Source organism: Oryctolagus cuniculus, chromosome 3 (assembly GCF_051225735.1).
Source record: "Oryctolagus cuniculus isolate XC-2025 breed Fujian yellow rabbit chromosome 3, ASM5122573v1, whole genome shotgun sequence".
In the NCBI taxonomy this organism is placed as follows: domain Eukaryota; kingdom Metazoa; phylum Chordata; class Mammalia; order Lagomorpha; family Leporidae; genus Oryctolagus; species Oryctolagus cuniculus.
This window is the reverse complement of record NC_142869.1, coordinates 90467343-90486844: the sequence shown is the minus strand read 5'-3', so window position 1 is coordinate 90486844 and position 19502 is coordinate 90467343. Positions and strand designations below refer to the sequence as shown.

Below are 19502 nucleotides of genomic sequence, written 5' to 3'. Positions count from 1 at the left end.
CTACAGAGGAAAAATGCCATTGGAGAGTACTTGCTGACCTCACAGTTGAAAAAAACTATTTAAAAGATGTGGAAACCAGATGTTTCAGTCACATTTCAGCCGCTGCTCTGAGAATTGATCGTGAGCAGCCGGCCAGGCTGTTGCGCCTCGGCCACTGAAGATATGATCATCTTAATTTACTTATTTGTCTTGGTGTGGGAAGAGGCTCAAGGATGGGGATTCAAGAATGGGATTTTTCACAACTCCATATGGCTTGGTAAGAAATTTTGTTCATGAGCTTCTTGCTGGGAATGTCAATTCTTTGAAACCACAGAGGAGCGAGTGAAAGCAGTAAACTGTCTATTCTCTTCAAGGCAGATGTTTTCAAAGAAAATGCTTAGAAAAGATAGCCATTGGGAGGCACACACTATTTTGCTAAAAGTGTTTTTGCCTTTTAAAATTATAAGTAGCTTGTCATAAAGGGAAATGTTCAATAGAAAATAGAGATTAGCCTGTATATTCAATATGGAAACATAAATTTTGTCAGAGCAGATGTGGTAGCATACTGATTATCTCTTTAATAAATTGAGAACATCAGTCTGCTGGTTTTTATTTCAATAGCATTTGTAGTCAAGATTTCAAATACATTGGAATGTACACAGATTTTACAGTCATTGCTCCGTGTACTCTGAACTGCAGTGTCTGTCTCAGTTTTTCCAAACATCTTTCAAATGCTTTGACAAAGTCAGCTTGCAGTATAGTAAAAAAGGCAAAAGGTTTATACCTTTTGGTTCCTTTTTTTTCATACTACTTGTACACTTTTCTATCCCTTTTGTTAGGCAGAGTGTCTTTTGTTTTGTCTTGTTAAGTGTAAGGAATGACATAGGCCAAATGGTGAAGATAAACAATAGACCAAAAAAGGCTAAATACAGGAAACCCCAAACAGCCCTGGAGTACTCTAAACAATGCTTTAATTCTCACAATACAAGTCAATATGGCTTTATGCTCATTATTGTGTTTAATAGTGAGAAAAGTTTTTAACTTCTTAAGGAAAAACTGAGATTCTTGCATGAAATACAGAAATAAAGAGAAGGCAAAAGCAACCTACATCTTGGTTTTGTGCTTGCTAAGCAGCACATGGTTGTAGAAGATTTTTCCCTTTTGGCATGTTTCTCTCTGGTAATAACTACAACCATGAGGATTTCATTAAACAGCCCGATTTGTAATGCCTTGCCGCCTTTTTCTTCTCAGCCTGAGACAGTGAACTAGTTTCAGTGTAATTCATTTGGCCAAGAGGGATTTTGGAATTTAGTACCAGCATGAGAAAATCTCTGTGTTTATTTTCATCTCATACATTTAGGAAATGTATCCACATTTGTGAGAAATGGGGGAAAATATCAAGCTAGTTAAGAGTTAAACCCATATGGATAAGCTTTGAAATGCAGCAAACTGCAACGATCAAGTAATTTGAAGTTGCTGCTTTTGTAAATGGTGTTGTACGTTACAAAAATATAAGCCTGGACAATAGAAGTTCTACCCCAAAGGTAGAGCGAAACAAATCCAAAGGCTTAAATAGTATGCTGCAAATCTGAGGCTTAGGATAATTGGAAATTGCTTCAATCTGGGACAAATTATTGGCCAGTCAGCCTAGCACAAATTGTTTACAGTTGGTTGGGTCAATATAATATTAGAAACTGTTTAAGAAGGCAAGCAAGTTGGGTTAGAAGGCAGGAATCTGCTAGCAACTATCCAGAACAGGGCACTGTAAATTCTCTAGGTTCCAGCTCTGCACTGGTAAAATGAGAAAGTTGAAACAGGAGATCCCTAAGGCTTATTCCTTAAATAGTCATTTAAAATGAAACAAAACAAAAACAAAAAACACTCAAAGACAAAAGATTTCAGTCCCTTTACATGGACTGAAAATGCATGGATTAAGGCCTTGTATTGAATCTGGAAATGAAGGGAAAGGAAGAGCAACAGATCTGGAGTTCCCAGTAGAGTCCAGACGCTATCTTTATTCCCATTTGATGGATGGGGTAACTAAGACTCAAATGGCAATTTATACAAGGTTGTACATCTCTTTCCTGGTAGAACTGGCAGTGGAAACCAGAGCCAACATTCTATTGTTGCCTCTTGCTCAAAGGAGAAGGAAACATATTCGTTAAACATGTTTTCTGTTTCTAAAAAATGACTATTGACTTGGAAAATTAATAAAACATTATTTCTTCTGAAAGGTAAAACTTTTAAAATTAGGATTTATTCTACAAAGATCCATCTTAATAGCTTAAAATTCTGAATTGGCAAGTACTATAAAACCAATGCCCTACTCATAATTGTCAAGTACACACACTAAGTGTTGAAATCATTCATAAGGCAAGATACGGGGAGGTCTGCTGCTCTTTGGGGAATTTATCAATATATGATAAATTAAGTTGAAAATTATGTGCACGTTTGCTTTTAAGTTACTATTTTATTACTGGGCGAATATCAGCAAGTACCAAAAGTTTCAGAAAACTTACCAGGAAGAAAAATTTTAATTATTTTTTAAAAATCTCAGTTTTCCTTTCCTACATATTTCAAAACTGGGGTGAAATACCAAGGAAATCTGTTCAAGAAAACTTGACAAACTTTAAAATAATTTCTACAAAAAATTATTAAAATAAAGATATGTTAGACTATATTCTAAGGGAACAGGTACAATTTTAGCAGTTTCAAAAATGAACAACAATCTCTATAGATTCGTAAGAAAATGAAACATGCCTCCTTTCTCTACAAACAGCCTTAACTGGTCTTCTATTTCAAGATAAAGATACTCATATTGCCCACTAGTGTTGGAACTCCTTGAGGATAGGACTTGTTCCACAGCGCCTAGAAAATACCTCACAGTGAGTGCTCAAAGTAACCAGACTGGAAAGGGCAATGGGGTTGCAGGCAACTTCCATCTTGACTGGTTATGACTTGAAGTTTCTGGTATTCTCAGATCCATAAGCAGCAAATTGACTCAAGCTTTTTGTATGTAAATGATGAGCATTTACTATGTAATACGTAACAGCAGGATCCCTTGGAATCTGGAAAAGCAGGGAAAATACCAAGCACCATCTCCCATTGAATTGTAGCAGTGTCAACTTCAGTCTGGGAATGATAACAAGGAGCTACATTCCAAATACCAATGGATCTGTGTTTGCTGCCTGTCAAGGAATATCTATTCTCATTATCGCAAATGGTCTTAATGGAGGGTGGCTGCACGGATCAGTGTACAAAGACTTAACCATAATCTGGCAAACTATTGACGGAACTCTTGGAGCTAACGATGAGAGCTAACGTTATGACTCTTATCCGGGGAATTTCTTCACATTGTTTCTATGGTAGAAAACACTCCAAACTCAAAACAATCCATTTAAACAGTGATTATTGGAAGAGGGTACATAGATTACTTGTCACTGCCCAAAATATGTTGGGAATAGCATGTCAACTAAAAGACAAACCAGATAAAGAATTAAGGAACTAACTGGTAGTTAGCTAAATGCTCCCAGTAGCTTCTCAACTGTGTTTGAATCTATCTTTTCCTTATTGCAGTATTGCTTTGCTTTGGATTCCTTCAGATGTTCCCTTCGGTTTTGATTTGCTTACTAAAGTCCAAATTAAGCAGCTTTAGTCATTTCATTCAAATGGATATTTTGGCTTATTTCTCTCCCTCATTATGAGCCTCTATCAGGATGAATTTTCACTGGTGTCTGTTGCCTTCACCTCCTATTGCTCTCCAAGTTTTTATGACGTAACTCCCTCCAAATAGTTAAAACATTATCACCTGAAGATAATACAGAAATCATGTCAATTAAAAACTTTCAGGCTGGGGTTAGCATTTGACCTAGTGGGTTCAATACCGGGGGCCGGCGCCGCGGCTCACTAGGCTAATCCTCCGCCTTGCGGCGCCGGCACACCAGGTTCTAGTCCCAGTCAGGGCGCCGGATTCTGTCTGGGTTGCCCCTCTTCCAGGCCAGCTCTCTGCTGTGGCCAGGGAGTGCAGTGGAGGATGGCCCAGGTGCTTGGGCCCTGCACCCCATGGGAGACCAGGAAAAGCACCTGGCTCCTGGCTCCTGTCATCGGATCAGCGCGGTGCGCCGGCCGCGGCAGTCATTGGAGGGTGAACCAACGGCAAAGGAAGACCTTTCTCTCTGTCTCTCTCTCTCACTGTCCACTCTGCCTGTCAAAAAATTAATTAATTAAAAAAAAATACCGGTTAAGGTGCCTGTGTTTTATATCAGATTGCCAGAGTTCGATGCTGTTCTTGCTCCTGATTCCAGCTTCCTGCTAATACAGATCCTGGGAGACAGCATTGATAGCTCCAGTGATTGGGCTCCTGCCACTCAGAGGGGAAAGCTGGATCGAGTTCCAGCTCCTAGCTTCTGTCCTGCCCAGTCCCAGGGAGGCTGCAGGCATCTGGGGATGAAATAGTGGATGACAATTCTGTCTCTCATAAACTAATTTTAAAAAAGAAAAAAACCTCTCATGTTATTGGGTCAGAAACATAATTTAGCCTCGAGTGCCTGTCCATGCCCCCCAAACTCCCCTAAATTTCCCCTGATTCACATTTTTTCCCAAACTTTCCATCAACGAAAAGTTAGCCAACCAAGGCAGCTAACTCAGAAAGCCTTTTGGCAAGAAACAATAGCTGATGTCATCTTCCAGCTGAGGCCAAATTCCCTTTGTTTCAGAAGCATGGATAATAGTATCTTGATGACTTTTTGTGATTTCACAGAACAGGCAGCAGGCGTGTACCACAGAGAAGCTCGGTCCGGCAAGTACAAGCTCACCTACGCAGAAGCTAAGGCGGTGTGTGAATTTGAAGGCGGCCGTCTCGCCACCTACAAGCAGCTAGAGGCAGCCAGAAAAATTGGTAACTAACCTGACAGTGATCTTTCTTTTTCTCCTTAAAAAACAATCCACCTTTCCTGTAACCCTTACAAAGACTTCTCTCCCCAGTCTTCTGTGACAGCTCTCTAAGCTCCTAGGACTTCTTTGCTCTCTGACTTCTCCCATCATCTCTGCCTAAAACTGGTCAAAAGGCTATAGACCAAACAGCCTTTTTGGGGTCACAAGTCAGCGTGAATTAAGAAAATAAATATCAGGGGCTAGCACAGAGCCAGCATCCCATATGAGTGCCAGTTCGAGTCCTGGCTACTCCTCTTCCCATCCAGCTCTCTGCTGTGGCCTGGGAAAGCAGTAGAAGATGGCCCAAGAACTTGGGCCCCTGTACCTGTGTGGGAGACCCAGCTGGCTTCAGATCAGCTCAGCTCTGGCATTTGCAGCCATTTGAGGAGTGAATCAACAGAAGGAAGACCTTTCTCTCTGTCTCTCCCTCTCACTGTCTGTAACTCTACTTTTCAAATAAATAAATAAAAATCTTAAAAAAAAGAAAGAAAAAGAAAAAAGAAACATCAATAGAAATTGAATCTCATTATTCCAATATCATTTAAAGTTTATTAATTTTCATGAAGTTGCTTTTCACAATTGATACTGTCTACCTCTTCTTGACTTCTGAGTATTGGCTTCCTCAGCTGATGAAAGATGCTACACTGTTGATTTTTACTTAGAAATATACTTGGGGGGCCGGCGCTGTGGCGTAGCAGGTAAAGCTGCCGCCTGCAGTGCCAGCATCCCATATGGGTGTTGGTTTTCCTGGCTGCTCCACTTCCTATCCAGCTCTCTGCTGTGGCCTGGGAAAGCAGTAGAAGATGGCCCAAGTCCTTGGGCCCCTACACCCACATGGGAGACCTGGAAGAAATTCCTGGCTCCTGGCTTCGGATCGGCACAGCTCCGGCTGTTGTGGCCACTTAGGGAGTGAACTAGCAAATGGAAGACCCCTCCCTCTTTCTCTGCCTCTCCTCTCTCTATGTAACTCTGACTTTCAAATAAGTAAAATAAATCTGAATATATATGTAAATATACATATATACATAAATATATGTATGGACAAGGAAGATAAGCAACTAAGAAAGCTAGAGGAGGAAACTTAGAAGCTGATGTCAGGAAGTTTGTGAAAATCCCAAGAATTAACTGGTGCCATTTGCTTTTTTATGCAAATATGGGCAGCTACCATCTCTCCTGAATTTTCAGGACAATGGGTTGCCCCCATTCAGAACTCTTTTGCTGACAGGAAGATGCTTTGCAAAGCTTATGCAATTTTTATAAATTACCCAAGACAAAAACATGGTTGCCCCTCAGAATGCCTGAGGATTGGTTCCAGTGCCCCTCCATGATGACAAAATCCAGGGATGCTCAAGTCTCTGATATAAAATGGAGTATATTGGCATATCACCTCTACACATCATCCTGCTTGCTTCAAAACATCTCTAAATTACCAATAAAACTCAATACAATTTAATACTTGTGCATAGTTGTTGTGCTGTATTGTGTAAGGCATAAGAACAAGTCAAAATGTACATGTTCAGAACAAACACAGTTTTTCTGTATTTGAATGGAAGAACTCAGAACCCTCGGATATGGTGGACCAACTCTAAAGGTGTTCCCGCCAACTTCCCAAAGCCTCTCTATATTGCTGCTCTATAACCACAGGGCTGTGTAGGCCAAAATAAGCAGAATGATTCGCACAAAGGCCACGGTCTTTTTTTTTTTGACAGAGTTAGACAGTGAGAGAGAGAGAGAGACAGAGAGAAAAGTCTTCCTTCTGTTGGTTCACCCCCCAAATGGCAGCTACAGCCAGTGCTCTGTGCAGATCCGAAGCCAGGAGCCAGGTGCTTCTTCCTGGTCTCCCACGTGGGTGCGGGGCCCAAGCACTTGGGCCATCCTCCACTGCACTCCCGGGCCACAGCAGAGAGCTGGACAGAATCCGGTGCCAGGACTAGAACCCGGGGTGCCGGTGCCACAGGCGAAGGATTAGCCAAGTGAGCTGTGGCGCCGGCCAAAGGCCACATCTTTACCAGCCATCCTAGACCTCTTGGGTGGTATAAATACCTCTGAAGCTGGGCAGGAGAAACAGGGATGAGCTCTTGTTTGAAATTTATGAATTTATCTTTATTCAAGTCTTTTAAAATATTGTATGTTAATTGATAGAGAGATGTAAATTGCAGAATTCATTGTAATCTCTGAAATTAGATTTCTAGATAGGCTGTTTGCATAAAGAAGAGAACTCTGAACTTAGATTGTTTTGATATCCACGGTATTATGATTTCTAGTCCAATTGCATCTTTTTTTTTCAAGTAAGATATGTTTTTCTAGTAAAAGTCAGAAGTTCTATTTTTGTATGTTCAAACATTTTAAGAAAGCATTTTCTTCCCCTTTATGTGCAATGGATTGGGCATTTGAGAAACTTGTTGTTGGAGTGGTCATTTTTGTTAATGTGACCTTTGCTCAACTGAGGGAATTTACCAGTTACATCCGTAACCCCTCCTACCTCTTGCAGGATTTCATGTCTGTGCTGCTGGATGGATGGCCAAGGGCAGAGTTGGATACCCCATTGTGAAGCCAGGGTCCAATTGTGGATTTGGAAAAACTGGTATTATTGACTATGGGATCCGTCTCAACAGGAGTGAAAGATGGGATGCCTATTGCTACAACCCACATGGTTTGTTAAAAATAATAATTTTGTGTTTTCAGTAAGAGTTACATGCTACTAAGAGGTTGTTAAAAAGAATTGGCTCCTTCTTCCAGAAATATTTCAATTTGGTAATTATTAATCAAGGCTGTTCATAGAGTCTTTATGCTGTGCCAGACATGAATTATACTCCTTCATCTACACTCTCACTTAATATTCACAACCCGACAAGGAAGTATTGTTATACTTCTTTTTAGGAATCAGGAAATGAAAGGCTGGCATTGTAGCATAGCTGATAAAGCCTCCACCTGCAACATCAGTATCCCATATGGACACCGATTCGTGTCCCTGCTGCTTCATTTCCTATCCAGTTCCCTGTTAATGGCCTGGGTAAAGCAGCAGAAGATGGTTAAGGTGTTTGGGCTCCTGCTACCCATGTGGGAGACCTGGATGAAACTCCTGGCTCCTAGTGTAGACCTGGCTCAATGCTGGCAGTTATGGCCATCTGGGGAGTTAACCAGTGAATGGAAGCTCGCTCGCTCTCTCTCTCTCTCTCTCTCTCTTTCTCTCCCTTTCACTCTCCCTCTGTAACTCTTTCAACATAAATAAAATAAATCTTTTTTAAAAGGGGGGGATTTAGAATCAGGGGCAACAAAAGTTAAAGAAGTGAAGTCACTTACCCAAAATCAAATATCCAAGAATTCAGGTCTTTTCTGTATCAGAGAAATTCCTGGCCATAAAGGAAATATTGCAGGTTATAAATTTGGCATAGTTAGTTAGCTAAAACAATAACATTATGCTACCAGCTGTTAACTGTTCAAAATTATTTGTTTCATAGAATGTGAAAAGGAAGACAAACTAAAATCTTTCCCTAATTTTATTTTTACATAAATGCTTAGATTTCCAAACTAAGCAATTCTCAATCTAACAATTATATATTGTATATAGTAATTATCATTATAGAGTATATTTTAGTCATATTGTTCCATGGTTGCTTTCAACTAGGAAATATTTAGTGAGAAAAAACTCAGTACGATTACTACAAACAGTTACCCTTTGTTCATGTTCTTGGAGAAAAATTGACTTTCTTTTGTAGATATTTCTATCAGGACAATTTATAAAGTGTTACAGAGTGTTAGAAAGTCTTTCTTTGTAGAATTTTGATTATAAACATCCTGGGGTGGTTTCCCATTTACATCTACCCTATAAGAAATTCCATAACAAGGTAAAAGAGCTATAGTGAGGTTTTACTATATTATTACATAATTTATTATTTAATGGTGTTAAATAAGAAACAACAATTTCTCATATCTAATTAACTGATATCAAAATAATATGCACTCCAAGTAGAAAGACTTTTGCTTAGGGCCATACCTGGTCACACTTAAAATATGAATAAACACTTACAATGTATTTCAAATAGGACTATAATGTCTACATCATGCTTCAGGCTTATTTGGGCCGTACAGTCCTATACTACTATATATTCAGCCTTATACTTAATCACTCCCTTCTTCTCTTGTTCCTTTCCTATTTCTTCAAGGGCTTGCACTGTAGTTCATGTTCATTTTAGAAAATTTAAAAACTATTGATGAAAAATATTTATTACTTGGCTTTACACATATATATTGTACTATATGTGTTGTATATTATATTAAGACATTTTTAATAAAAACTGATAAATTTTCAATAAGCCATTTTAATAAAATTTAATACACTTTTAAAAAACATAAATTGATAGATAAGAAGTATCACTTTTAATAGGGATAATTTTTTAAAGCTTTCTTGTTTTCTTTTTCATTTCAGCAAAGGAGTGTGGTGGTGTATTTACAGATCCAAAGCGAATTTTTAAATCTCCAGGCTTCCCAAATGAGTATGATGATAACCAGATCTGCTACTGGCACATCAGACTCAAGTATGGTCAGCGTATTCACCTGAGCTTTTTGAATTTTGACCTTGAGTATGACCCAGGCTGTTTGGCTGACTACGTTGAAATATATGACAGTTATGATGATGTCCATGGCTTTGTAGGAAGGTAGGAAGAAATTAAATCAATGTCCAGTATTTTGTTTGATGCTTATTTAGTTTTCTCACCAGTGACCCTACAAGGGTATTTCAGAAAGTTTGTAGAAAACTGAATTAAAAGACAAATTTATTTTGGTGCAAAACGTTTGAAATCCATCCATAACTCTTGCATGATATGCATTTTCAACAAAATTTTTGTGGTCACCTCATACTGATTTTTAGTATTTCTACTCTCCTCCAACAAACATTCTTTACACCAAAGATTTTTCTTAGCTCACTACTACATGTACTTATTATTAAAATAGTGATAGCTGCCTTTTTTGTACTGTTAGGCTGTAGGATTTCACTGGTCTATTTATGAAGACCTCAAAAGTTGGCTAACAATAAGGAAGAAGAGGGATTATGTGAGTTGAAAATGTTGCTAGGATTTTAAGTGTTCTAATTCCATTCCCCACCTAAAAGTGATTATAAATTCTGTAATTGCTGGTCTTCCTTATTCATACAAAGCACTGTGCTAAGCATTGTTGTAGGACCCCCAACACCTAGGTCCACTCACTAGAGGCACAGCAAGCCAAACACTGACCTCAAAGTGGTGGGAGAATGTAGATATTCATTTGCAAAATCAAGCAGCTATCATTTAATTACCAGACTTCTCCAGGGAGTAAGGGAAGGGGATCTCATACACTGAAGTTGGTGCTGAGAGCTGTGTGCTTATTTCATGTGAAGGTCTGTGGTTGATCTGTAGCATTCATGGCCCGCTTTTGATTTGTCAGCAGTATTACGCTCTTTTGAGAATTGTGATGACAGCAAAGTTGGGTCCAGTCAGTCTGGAAGTTATGTGCTGCTGGTGGTTGGTTACTTTTTGCACAGGGTCTGGGATGCCTGGGAAAACACTCAAGACAGAGCATCAAGATATATGAGATAAATGGCCACTTGAGTATTGTGTTTTGGGACCCACTGGGGTCAGCTAGACCTAATGTACCACTTCCTCAATTCACTGAATTATGTTTATTAAGAGGTTAATTTCCAGTTATCTACACAGGGCAAAGAAACTTAAAGCTAAGGGAGGGAGGATGAAAGACTGTGGAAGACTACAGTCTGAGAGCATCTAGTGTCTGTCAAAGGCACTGAATAGGGGCTTGGTTTCAACACTATGAATGTATGGTAGAAAAGCAAGTATAGTCTCTTCTTTCATACAGTTTAGCTATACATACAATGGATATCTTCTTTTTAAGATTTATTTTTTCATTTGAAAGGCAGAGTTAGAGAGAGACAAGAAGAGGCAGAGAGAGACATCTTTCATCCACTGGTTCACTCTCCAAATGGTCACAGTCAGGGCTGACCCAGGCTGGAGTCAAGAGCCAGGAGCTTCATCTGGGTCTCCCACATGGAGTGCAGGGGCCCAAGGACTTGGGCCATCATCAGCTGCTTTCCCAGGCACATTAGCAGGGAGCTGGATCAGAAGTGGATCTGCTGGGACTCAAACTGGAACCCATAGTAAATGCTGACATTGTAGGTGGTAGCTTAACCCATTATGGCACAGTGCCAGCCCTTGGATATATTCTTAAAAATATCTTTGCCATAAAAAACAAGTACCCCCTTCCTCAATATTTTCCTTTGTTTTTTCAACATGCTAGGATACAATCTTTGTTGTGCTCCCACCCAAAAGCTTTAATATAATTCAAATTTCAATTAGATGTCTTATATAGTCAGGTCCCAATTTAAAAACTGATATTTATTTTAGACTATCAATTATCAATTGACTATCAGCAAGTCTCTATTATACTTGATAGTAATTTTTTTTTTTTTCTGACAGGCAGAGTGGACAGTGAGAGAGAGAGACAGAGAGAAAGGTCTTCCTTTGCCGTTGGTTCACCCTCCAATGGCCGCCGCGGCCGGCGCGCTGCGGCCGGCGCATCACGCTGATCCGATGGCAGGAGCCAGGAGCCAGGTGCTTTTCCTGGTCTCCCATGGGGTGCAGGGCCCAAAGACTTGGGCCATCCTCCACTGCACTCCCTGGCCACAGCAGAGCGCTGACCTGGAAGAGGGGCAACTGGGACAGAATCCGGCGCCCCGACCGGGACTAGAACCCGGTGTGCCGGCACCGCAAGGTGGAGGATTAGCCTAGTGAGCCGCGGCGCTGGCCTTTGATAGTAATTTAATGAAAGAAAGTGGGAGTGCAGACAATTAAAATTCACAGATTTGATCGCTTTTTATGTCAACTTTTTAATAAGATTTATTTACTTTATTTATTTGAAAGACAGTGAGAGGCTGTTGGCACACCAGCTTCTAGTCCCAGTGGGGGCGCCGGATTCTTTCCAGGTTGCCCCTCTTCCAGGCCAGCTCTCTGCTGTGGCCCGGGAAGGCAGTGGAGGATGACCCAAGTGCTTGGGCCCTGCACCCCACAGGAGACCAGGAGAAGCACCTGGCTCCTGCCTTCGGATCAGCACAATGTGCCGGCCGCAGCACGCCAGCCATAGCGGCCATTGGAGGGTGAACCAACGGCAAAGGAAGACCTTTCTCTCTGTCTCTCTCTCTCTCACTGTCCACTCTGCCTGTCAAAAAAAAAAAAAAAAATTAATTAATTAATTAAAAAAAAAAAAAAAAGACAGTGAGAGAGAGAAAACTTCCATTCACTGGTTAACTCCCCCAAAACCCACAATAGCAGGGGCTCAGCCAGGCCATTGCCAAGGGCCAGGAATTCCATCTTGGCCTCCAAAATGAATGGTAGGAACCCAAGGATTTGGGCCCTCATCTGCTGCCTACAGGTACATTAGCAGGAAGCTAGAACTGAAGTATGGAGTAGTTGGGACTCAAACCTGCACTCCGGTATGGAATGTGGGCTACTAAACTGCAGCTTAACCAATGGCAGCACAACACCCTATGCCCCTATGTTGACTCTGAAATGGGCAATCTAAACCAAGAAAAACAAAGGCATCTCTTGCATAAATGAACAGTTTTAAAAGAAACTTTGGTTTTTAAAATTTAAAAAAAAATTTTTTTTTTGAGGGAGAGAGAGAGAGAGAGAGCACAGGCAGACACAGAGACCTCCCATCCAGCAGTTCACTATTCAAATGCTCACAACATCAAGGCTGAGCCAGGTGGAAGCCAGGAACCTAGAACACAATCCAGGTCTCCCATGGGTGGCAGGAATACACCCACTTGAGCCATCACCTGCAGCATCCCAGGGCGTGCATTAGCAGGAAGCTGCAATCAGGGGTGGAGCTGGCTGGGATTGGAACAAGGCACTCCAATATGGGATGCTGGAATCCAAACAAGTATCTTAACTGCTAGGCCAAATGTGTGACCCAAGGAAAAATGGCTTTTTTGTTTTTCTTCATTTTGCTCTTTGGCTAACTGATCACTACTGTTGAAGACAATACAAGTAGTTTTGTAAAATAGTTTGAAAAAGACACAAAGTATGGTTAGAAGAATTAAGGAGGTATTTTTTGAAAGAATGGACCTCTTACCTTGGGAATTAAGATAATTCTATTCTAAAACTGGTTTCAGAAATCAGCTACAGAGCAGTTACATAAAATCATAAACTACTAATTTTAGAAGGCTTTCAAAAAGTTAATTTATATTTATATCATGTAATGTACCTTTATAATAGATTCTTCCCTCCTCTAGAATGAATTACATTTGTAGAAACTCACAAAACCCTATATTTTACATGATGGACAAGCAAGTTCCTTTCAAGTTTTGAATTAGACAAAAAGAAAATGCTGTTATGTCTATAATGCCCAACGTAATTTTTTCACATTTAAATTAATCTATCCTAAATTTTACAACATTAATATTACCAATTATGCAACCACTGTTCTTTAACTGTGAAGAGAACTTTATAGAATTAATCAGAAACAAATTTTTTTATTTTTCCAAATAGATTCAAATTTTTCTAATGTACAAATAGTCTTACACTACTTACACTAAGTAGAAATGCCACAAACCTTTTCTTTAAATTTCATTTAACATTGTGAGATTATTTCAAACCACAAAATTCTGTGGCAAAACCTTTTATCTCTTACAAATCCAAGTAAGAAAACAACAAAAATAGTTTTAAATTGCAGAAAATTGAGCCATTACATAAGAGAAAGAAGTTTCATGATCAATAAGAACTAGTTCAATGGCTGTGCAGTATTCATTCGTGTGACTTCTCTTTCCTAAAATTTCCCTTTCAGGTACTGTGGAGACGAACTTCCAGAAGACATTATTAGCACAGGTAATGCTCAACTTGAGGAACAAACTTTGTGTTTTCACTGTGTCCCTAAAACTGAAGGACCTTATTTTTATGGGTCATTAGTTACTGCTTTTGTAAAATATTTATTTTATTTATTTGAAAGGCAGAGTTACAGAGACAGAGAGAAGGAGAGATAGAAAGAAATCTTCCATCTGTTAGTTCATTCCCCAAATGGCCCAGCCCAGGCTGAAACCAGAAACCAGGAGCTTCTTCCAAGTCTCCCACATGGTGCAGAGGCCCAAGCTCTTGGGCCACCCTCCACTGCTTTCCTGGGCACATGAGCAGGGAGCTGGATCACAAGTGGAGCAGCCCAGACTCAAACCGGTCCCTATGTGGGATGCCAGCATAACACCAGCCCTGATGATTTACATGTTAAAGTTAGGAAAATGTAGGCCAAACATAGCTTGCTGTCTTACCAAATGCAAAGATTCTAAAATGTATACTTACAGAAAGAGTTATGCCAATTCCTCACACTAAAATAACCCTTGTTATTTGCAGGAAATATAGTCTGAGATACTCTTGAATCTGCGGATTTCCATAAGATTTATAATTTCCATAAAATGTGACACTAAAATGGCTGAAATTTTGCATTGGCAAAGGAAGGACTGAAGTAATTTATAATGTTGTTTTAAAAATGCCTTCTATCTCTAAAAAAAGTTGTATTTACTTATATTTAATGCATTTTTATCTTAGTAGAGTATTTCGCAGAGAGTGTTTTGAAGAGCACAGTCCTGTGAGATGCTTGTAATAGGTGTTGCACAAGTAAAGGGCCCTAACATACATAAATATAGAAAACATTGGGTTAAATGTCTTTCCTTATGGGAAGATAGCAGGGAGTGCTTAATTGCCAATTATGCAGAATATACCACAAAAGGCTAGATACAATACATAATGTTTTCTATATCTCCAAGTCATCTTGTATGACTTTTTGTTCCAAGAAATATACCTCAAGACACATCCTTGTTGGAGCATAAATGTATCACAATAAGCAACACTACTGTTTAATTATCACAAACTGCTATTTTCCAGCTAAAAACCTTTACCTTCTGGGAGGTCTTCATTTTCTCTTTTTATTTTCATCACCAGCACCAGCAGTTGGCACTGTTACAGCTTATATTTTTCCTCCCAGTCATCAAGTTATCACAATACTTCTGCAGCAAAACCAACAATGCTACACTGAGCTGCAATGTCTATGGAATCTTTATTTTTTTATTTATTTATTTTTTTGACAGGCAGAGTGGACAGTGTGCCTGAGAGAGACAAAGAGAAAGGTCTTCCTTTGCCATTGGTTCACCCTCCAATGGCCGCCACGGCTGGCGCGCTGCAGCCGGCGTGCTATGGCCGGCGCACCGCGCTGATCCGATGGCAGGAGCCAGGTACTTATCCTGGTCTCCCATGCGGGTGCAGGGCCCACATGGTGCACTCCCTGGCCACAGCAGAGAGCTGGCCTGGAAGAGGGGCAACTGGGACAGAATCCGGTGCCCCGACCGGGACTAGAACCCGGTGTGCCGGCGCCGCGAGGCGGAGAACTAGCCTAGTGAGCCGCAGCGCCGGCCGTCTATGGAATCTTTAAATTTAGATACAAAGAGTTAATTACTCCCACACTCAGTCTTGAGGTGCACCAGACTATAGTATATTTGTCATTATGACAAGAGATGGGACTTCCTGCTTTATCCTTGAATGATTAATGCTTAGACCTTATTAGTTCATTTACTCTGTCACAAACTTCCCAGGAAGGGTAACCTATTGAACCCTTTATTTTTGTCTTAAGGACAAATTTTGTGTCAACAGAAAGTTAAAAGAAGCCATTGAAGAGCTGTAGGAGGTAGCTGGAGGATGTGAATAATCCTATTAAAACAACAAACAAACTTATAGCTGGAGTTCAAAGGAAGCCTGAAATTGCAAATTTTTTTCTTGTTTAGTCTAAAGCAGACAACTTATTCCAAGTGTAATCAAACCAGTGTTGTTTTTTGACACAACTTATTTCTGGCAGCTCTTTGTATATTAGAGGTATCAACTCCGTTTTCTCTCAGTCCATCTCTTGCTCCTTAACTCTGGTTTCTTTCACAATGCAGAGAGGTTTTTCATATTATGCAAATATGCCCGTGTGAGCAGCTCAGTATGAGAACCAGAGCATCAGGCCAGTTCCACAGCTCACTAGGCTAATCCTCCGCCTGTGGCACCGGCACCCCGGGTTCTAGTCCGGGTTGGGGCACCGGATTCTGTCCCGGTTGCTCCTCTTCCAGTCCAGCTCTCTGCTGTGGTCTGGGAAGGCAGTGGAGGATGGCCCAGGTGCTTGGGTCCTGCACCCGCATGGGAGACCAGGAGGAAGCACCTGGCTCCTGGCTTCGGATCGGCACAACGTGCCGGCTGTAGCAGCCATTTGGGGGGTGAACCAATGGAAGGAAGACCTTTTTCTCTGTCTCTCTCTCTCACTGTCTAACTCTGCCTGTCCAAAAAAGAAAAAAGAAAAAGAAAAAAAAAAAGAAGTTCCTGGCTCCTAGCTTCGGATTGGCCCAGCTCTGGCAGTTGCCTCCATTTGGGGAGCGAACCTGCAGATGGAAGACCTCTCTCTCTGCCTCTGCCTCTTTCTCTGCCTCTATGTAACTTCATATCAAATAAATAAATAAAGCTTAAAAAAAAAAAAAGAATTGTAGATAGGGCTTATCAGGAAAAAAAAGAGAGAGAGAGAGAGAGAGAACCAGAGCATAAACTTTGTGAAGCCAGATTGCCTGGGCTCAGATGTGGCTCAGCCATTTTAGCCCTGTGGCTTTGGTCAAGGTACTTGGTTTCACTGTGCCTTGAAAAATGAGTATTTTAAGAGTATTCATTCCCCCCCACCCCGTTAATGCCCTGGCCTCGAGCTCTGGCATCCTATACGGGCACTGGTTGCTAGTTGTAGTCCCAGCTGCTCCTCTTCCGATCCAGCTCTCTGCTATGGCCTGGGATAGCAGTGGAAGAGGGCCCAAAACCTTGAGCCCCTGCACTCACAGGGGAGACCTGGAAGAAGCTCCTGGCTCCGGATCAGCGCAGCTCCGGCTGTTGCGGCCAATTGGGGAGTGAACCAGCAGATGGAAGACCTCTCTCTCTCTCTCTCTCTCTCTCTCTCTCTTTCTCTCTCTCTATCTATCTCTCTCTCTCTCCACCTCTCCTCTCTCTGTGTAACTCTGACTTTCAAATAAGGGGCTGGAATTGGCGTGCAATGGGAGAGCTGGTTCCAGTCCCAGCCACTCCACTTCCAATCTAGCTTCCTGCTAATGGGCCTAGGAAGATAGCAGGTAATTGTTCAAGTACGTGGCTGCTACCCCCAGATGTGACTTGGTTGGAGTTCCTGGCTCCTGGCTTCAGCCTAGCCCAGCCCACCTGTTATAAGCATTTGGGGAGTGAATTAACAGAGGAGATATCTCTCCCCAACCTCCACCCCTCTCTCTCATTCTGCCTTTCAAAACAAAAAAGAAATCTTTAAAACAAAAAAGTACTCCCTCATAGAGTTCTTCTGGAAACTGAGTTAATAGATGAAAGCAAGCTAGGATACTATATATGTGTATATAGTATACACGAAAATAGTTTTTATTTTGAGTTTCTGTTTTGTAATTAATTCTGGATTTGGGATCTGGTTTAAGAAGGCTTTTCATTCCTGAAAAACATAAAAATATTCTTACATTTTATATAATAAATTTTTACCTTTTTTTTTTAATTTCTACTTATTGAAAGGGAGAGTGACAGATAAAGAGGGGGAGAGATATCTTCCATCCACTAGTTCACTCCCCAAATGGCTACATTGGCCACAGCCAGTCCAGGACAAAGCCAGGAGCCTAGAACTCCAAGCGAGTCTCCCACATGATGGCAAGGGCTCAAGCACTTGGGCCATCCTCCCTCCACTGCTTTCCCAGTTGCATTAGCCAGGAACTGGTTCGGAGGAGGAGCAGGCAAGATTCGAACCTGAGCTCTGTATGGCATGCTGGTGTTTCAGATTTGCTACTAACCAATGTAAAACTAGTTGCCTTGGCATCATTTAGTAAATAACCTATCAATACCTTACCGGTTTGAACCACCTGCCATTCTCCTGTAACTCTCTGGAGGTTCCTTCCACAAACACTGCCTTTTAAACCAGAATGGACAAAATCGTCTGTAGAACCTATCGGAGGGCCAGAGGAAAACATGTGAAAGCCCATCACCCCCTGCACTTGGCAATGAGACCACAGACTACAGAACCTGAGGCTCACCTCTGATGTCTGGAGTCTTGCTCATGAATGTTTATGTTCTTGTAAGAGAATGATGGCTCTTTGAACTGTGAGCTAAATCAAAGGAAAGTAACATCTTTGCTCTTTGTCGTGCTCCTCCCCTCACAGGGAACGTCATGACCTTGAAGTTTCTGAGTGATGCTTCAGTGACAGCAGGAGGTTTCCAAATTAAATATGTTACAGTAGATCCTGCATCCAAATCCAGTCAAGGAAAAAATACAAGTACTGTTTCTGGAAACAAAAACTTTTTAGCTGGAAGATTTAGTCATTTGTAAACCAAACCAAAAAAAATTTCAAAATACAATGTTTTTGTTTGTATCTTTTGGGATATCTTTGATCTCATTGTTATATTGTTACTACTGTTAACATTTATTTATTACTTTTCTAAATGTGAAAGCAATACCTAATTTTGGGAATATTAGAAATTCAGAAGATTTTAAATAATAAAATCTCTCATAATCCCACTGCATAGAAATAATAAGCATTAACAATTTTTTATAAATTTTTCTTTCAGTTTTTTATTTGTGGTATATGTATATATGTATCCATAAGTATTTGTATTTTGAAATTTTAGAATCCTGACCTATGTACAGTTTTATATCTGGGATTTTAAAAATTTTATACCTTAAGCATTTTCCCCAATCATCAACTATTCTGTGAAAACATGTTTTTAACAGCTGTAAAATATTCCTTACTACGATTCTTCCATACTTTATTAAACCTATCTTTATTGTTGAAATTTTAGGTTGTTTCCATATTGCTGCAATAAATATCCTTAAACACACATATTTGTGCAGTTGTGTAACTTTATGCAACATGGTCCTAGAAGTAGAATTACTGGATCAGAAGTTAATCAAAGTAGAATTTTTTTTCTTTTCTTTTTAAAAAAAATAGAGAGACAAATAGACAGAAATCTCCCAATAGCTGCTTTACTCTCCAAATGCTCCCAACAGCTGGGGCTGGGCCAGGCTGAAACCAGAAGTCTAGAACAACGTGTGTCTCCCACGTGGTTGGCAGGAACCCAAGTGATGTACGCAGGGAGGTAGTGTTAGCAAGAGGAGATGAAGTTTGACAGCATGGTCCTGTCGCCTTACCTGCTGCAGCGCTGTCCACTCTGGCCCTGAGGGACAGCCCCAGCCAGCCTGCACAGCAGCCCCAACCAATCCAGCACTACTCAAGCCATGCCCCTTTTCCTTGCATTACCCAAAACCAACCTCTCCTGTGCACCACCCAAACCTTCTTTCTGTGCACTGTCCAAAACACCCTTCCATGTAGCAGAAACCACAACCTTGATTTTTTTTTTGTAACTTAGGACCCGTGCCATTTAGAAATATACAATATGGCAGCAGGCTGTGTTCCCTGAGGATTTTTACATCATTATAATAAAATTACCACAGCTGACATTCCCATACCCATAATGCATGTTATGCCATGACACTTCTGAGATTTCAAAAAAGAG

The 19502-nt window shown here is 40.7% G+C and overlaps 1 protein-coding gene across 2 annotated transcripts; it reads left to right on the top strand.

Moving 5' to 3' along the window:
• The first annotated feature begins 58 nt into the window (after nucleotides 1–58).
• TNFAIP6 (TNF alpha induced protein 6) lies at nucleotides 59–18827 on the top strand. 2 transcript variants are annotated; one of them, NM_001082311.1, is given in 6 exon segments: nucleotides 97–256; nucleotides 4739–4876; nucleotides 7403–7564; nucleotides 9341–9569; nucleotides 13741–13781; nucleotides 18152–18827. In NM_001082311.1, coding segments are annotated over 6 exon segments (831 nt in total). In that variant the 5' UTR covers nucleotides 97–162; the 3' UTR covers nucleotides 18319–18827.
• Nucleotides 18828–19502: the final 675 nt, after the last annotated feature.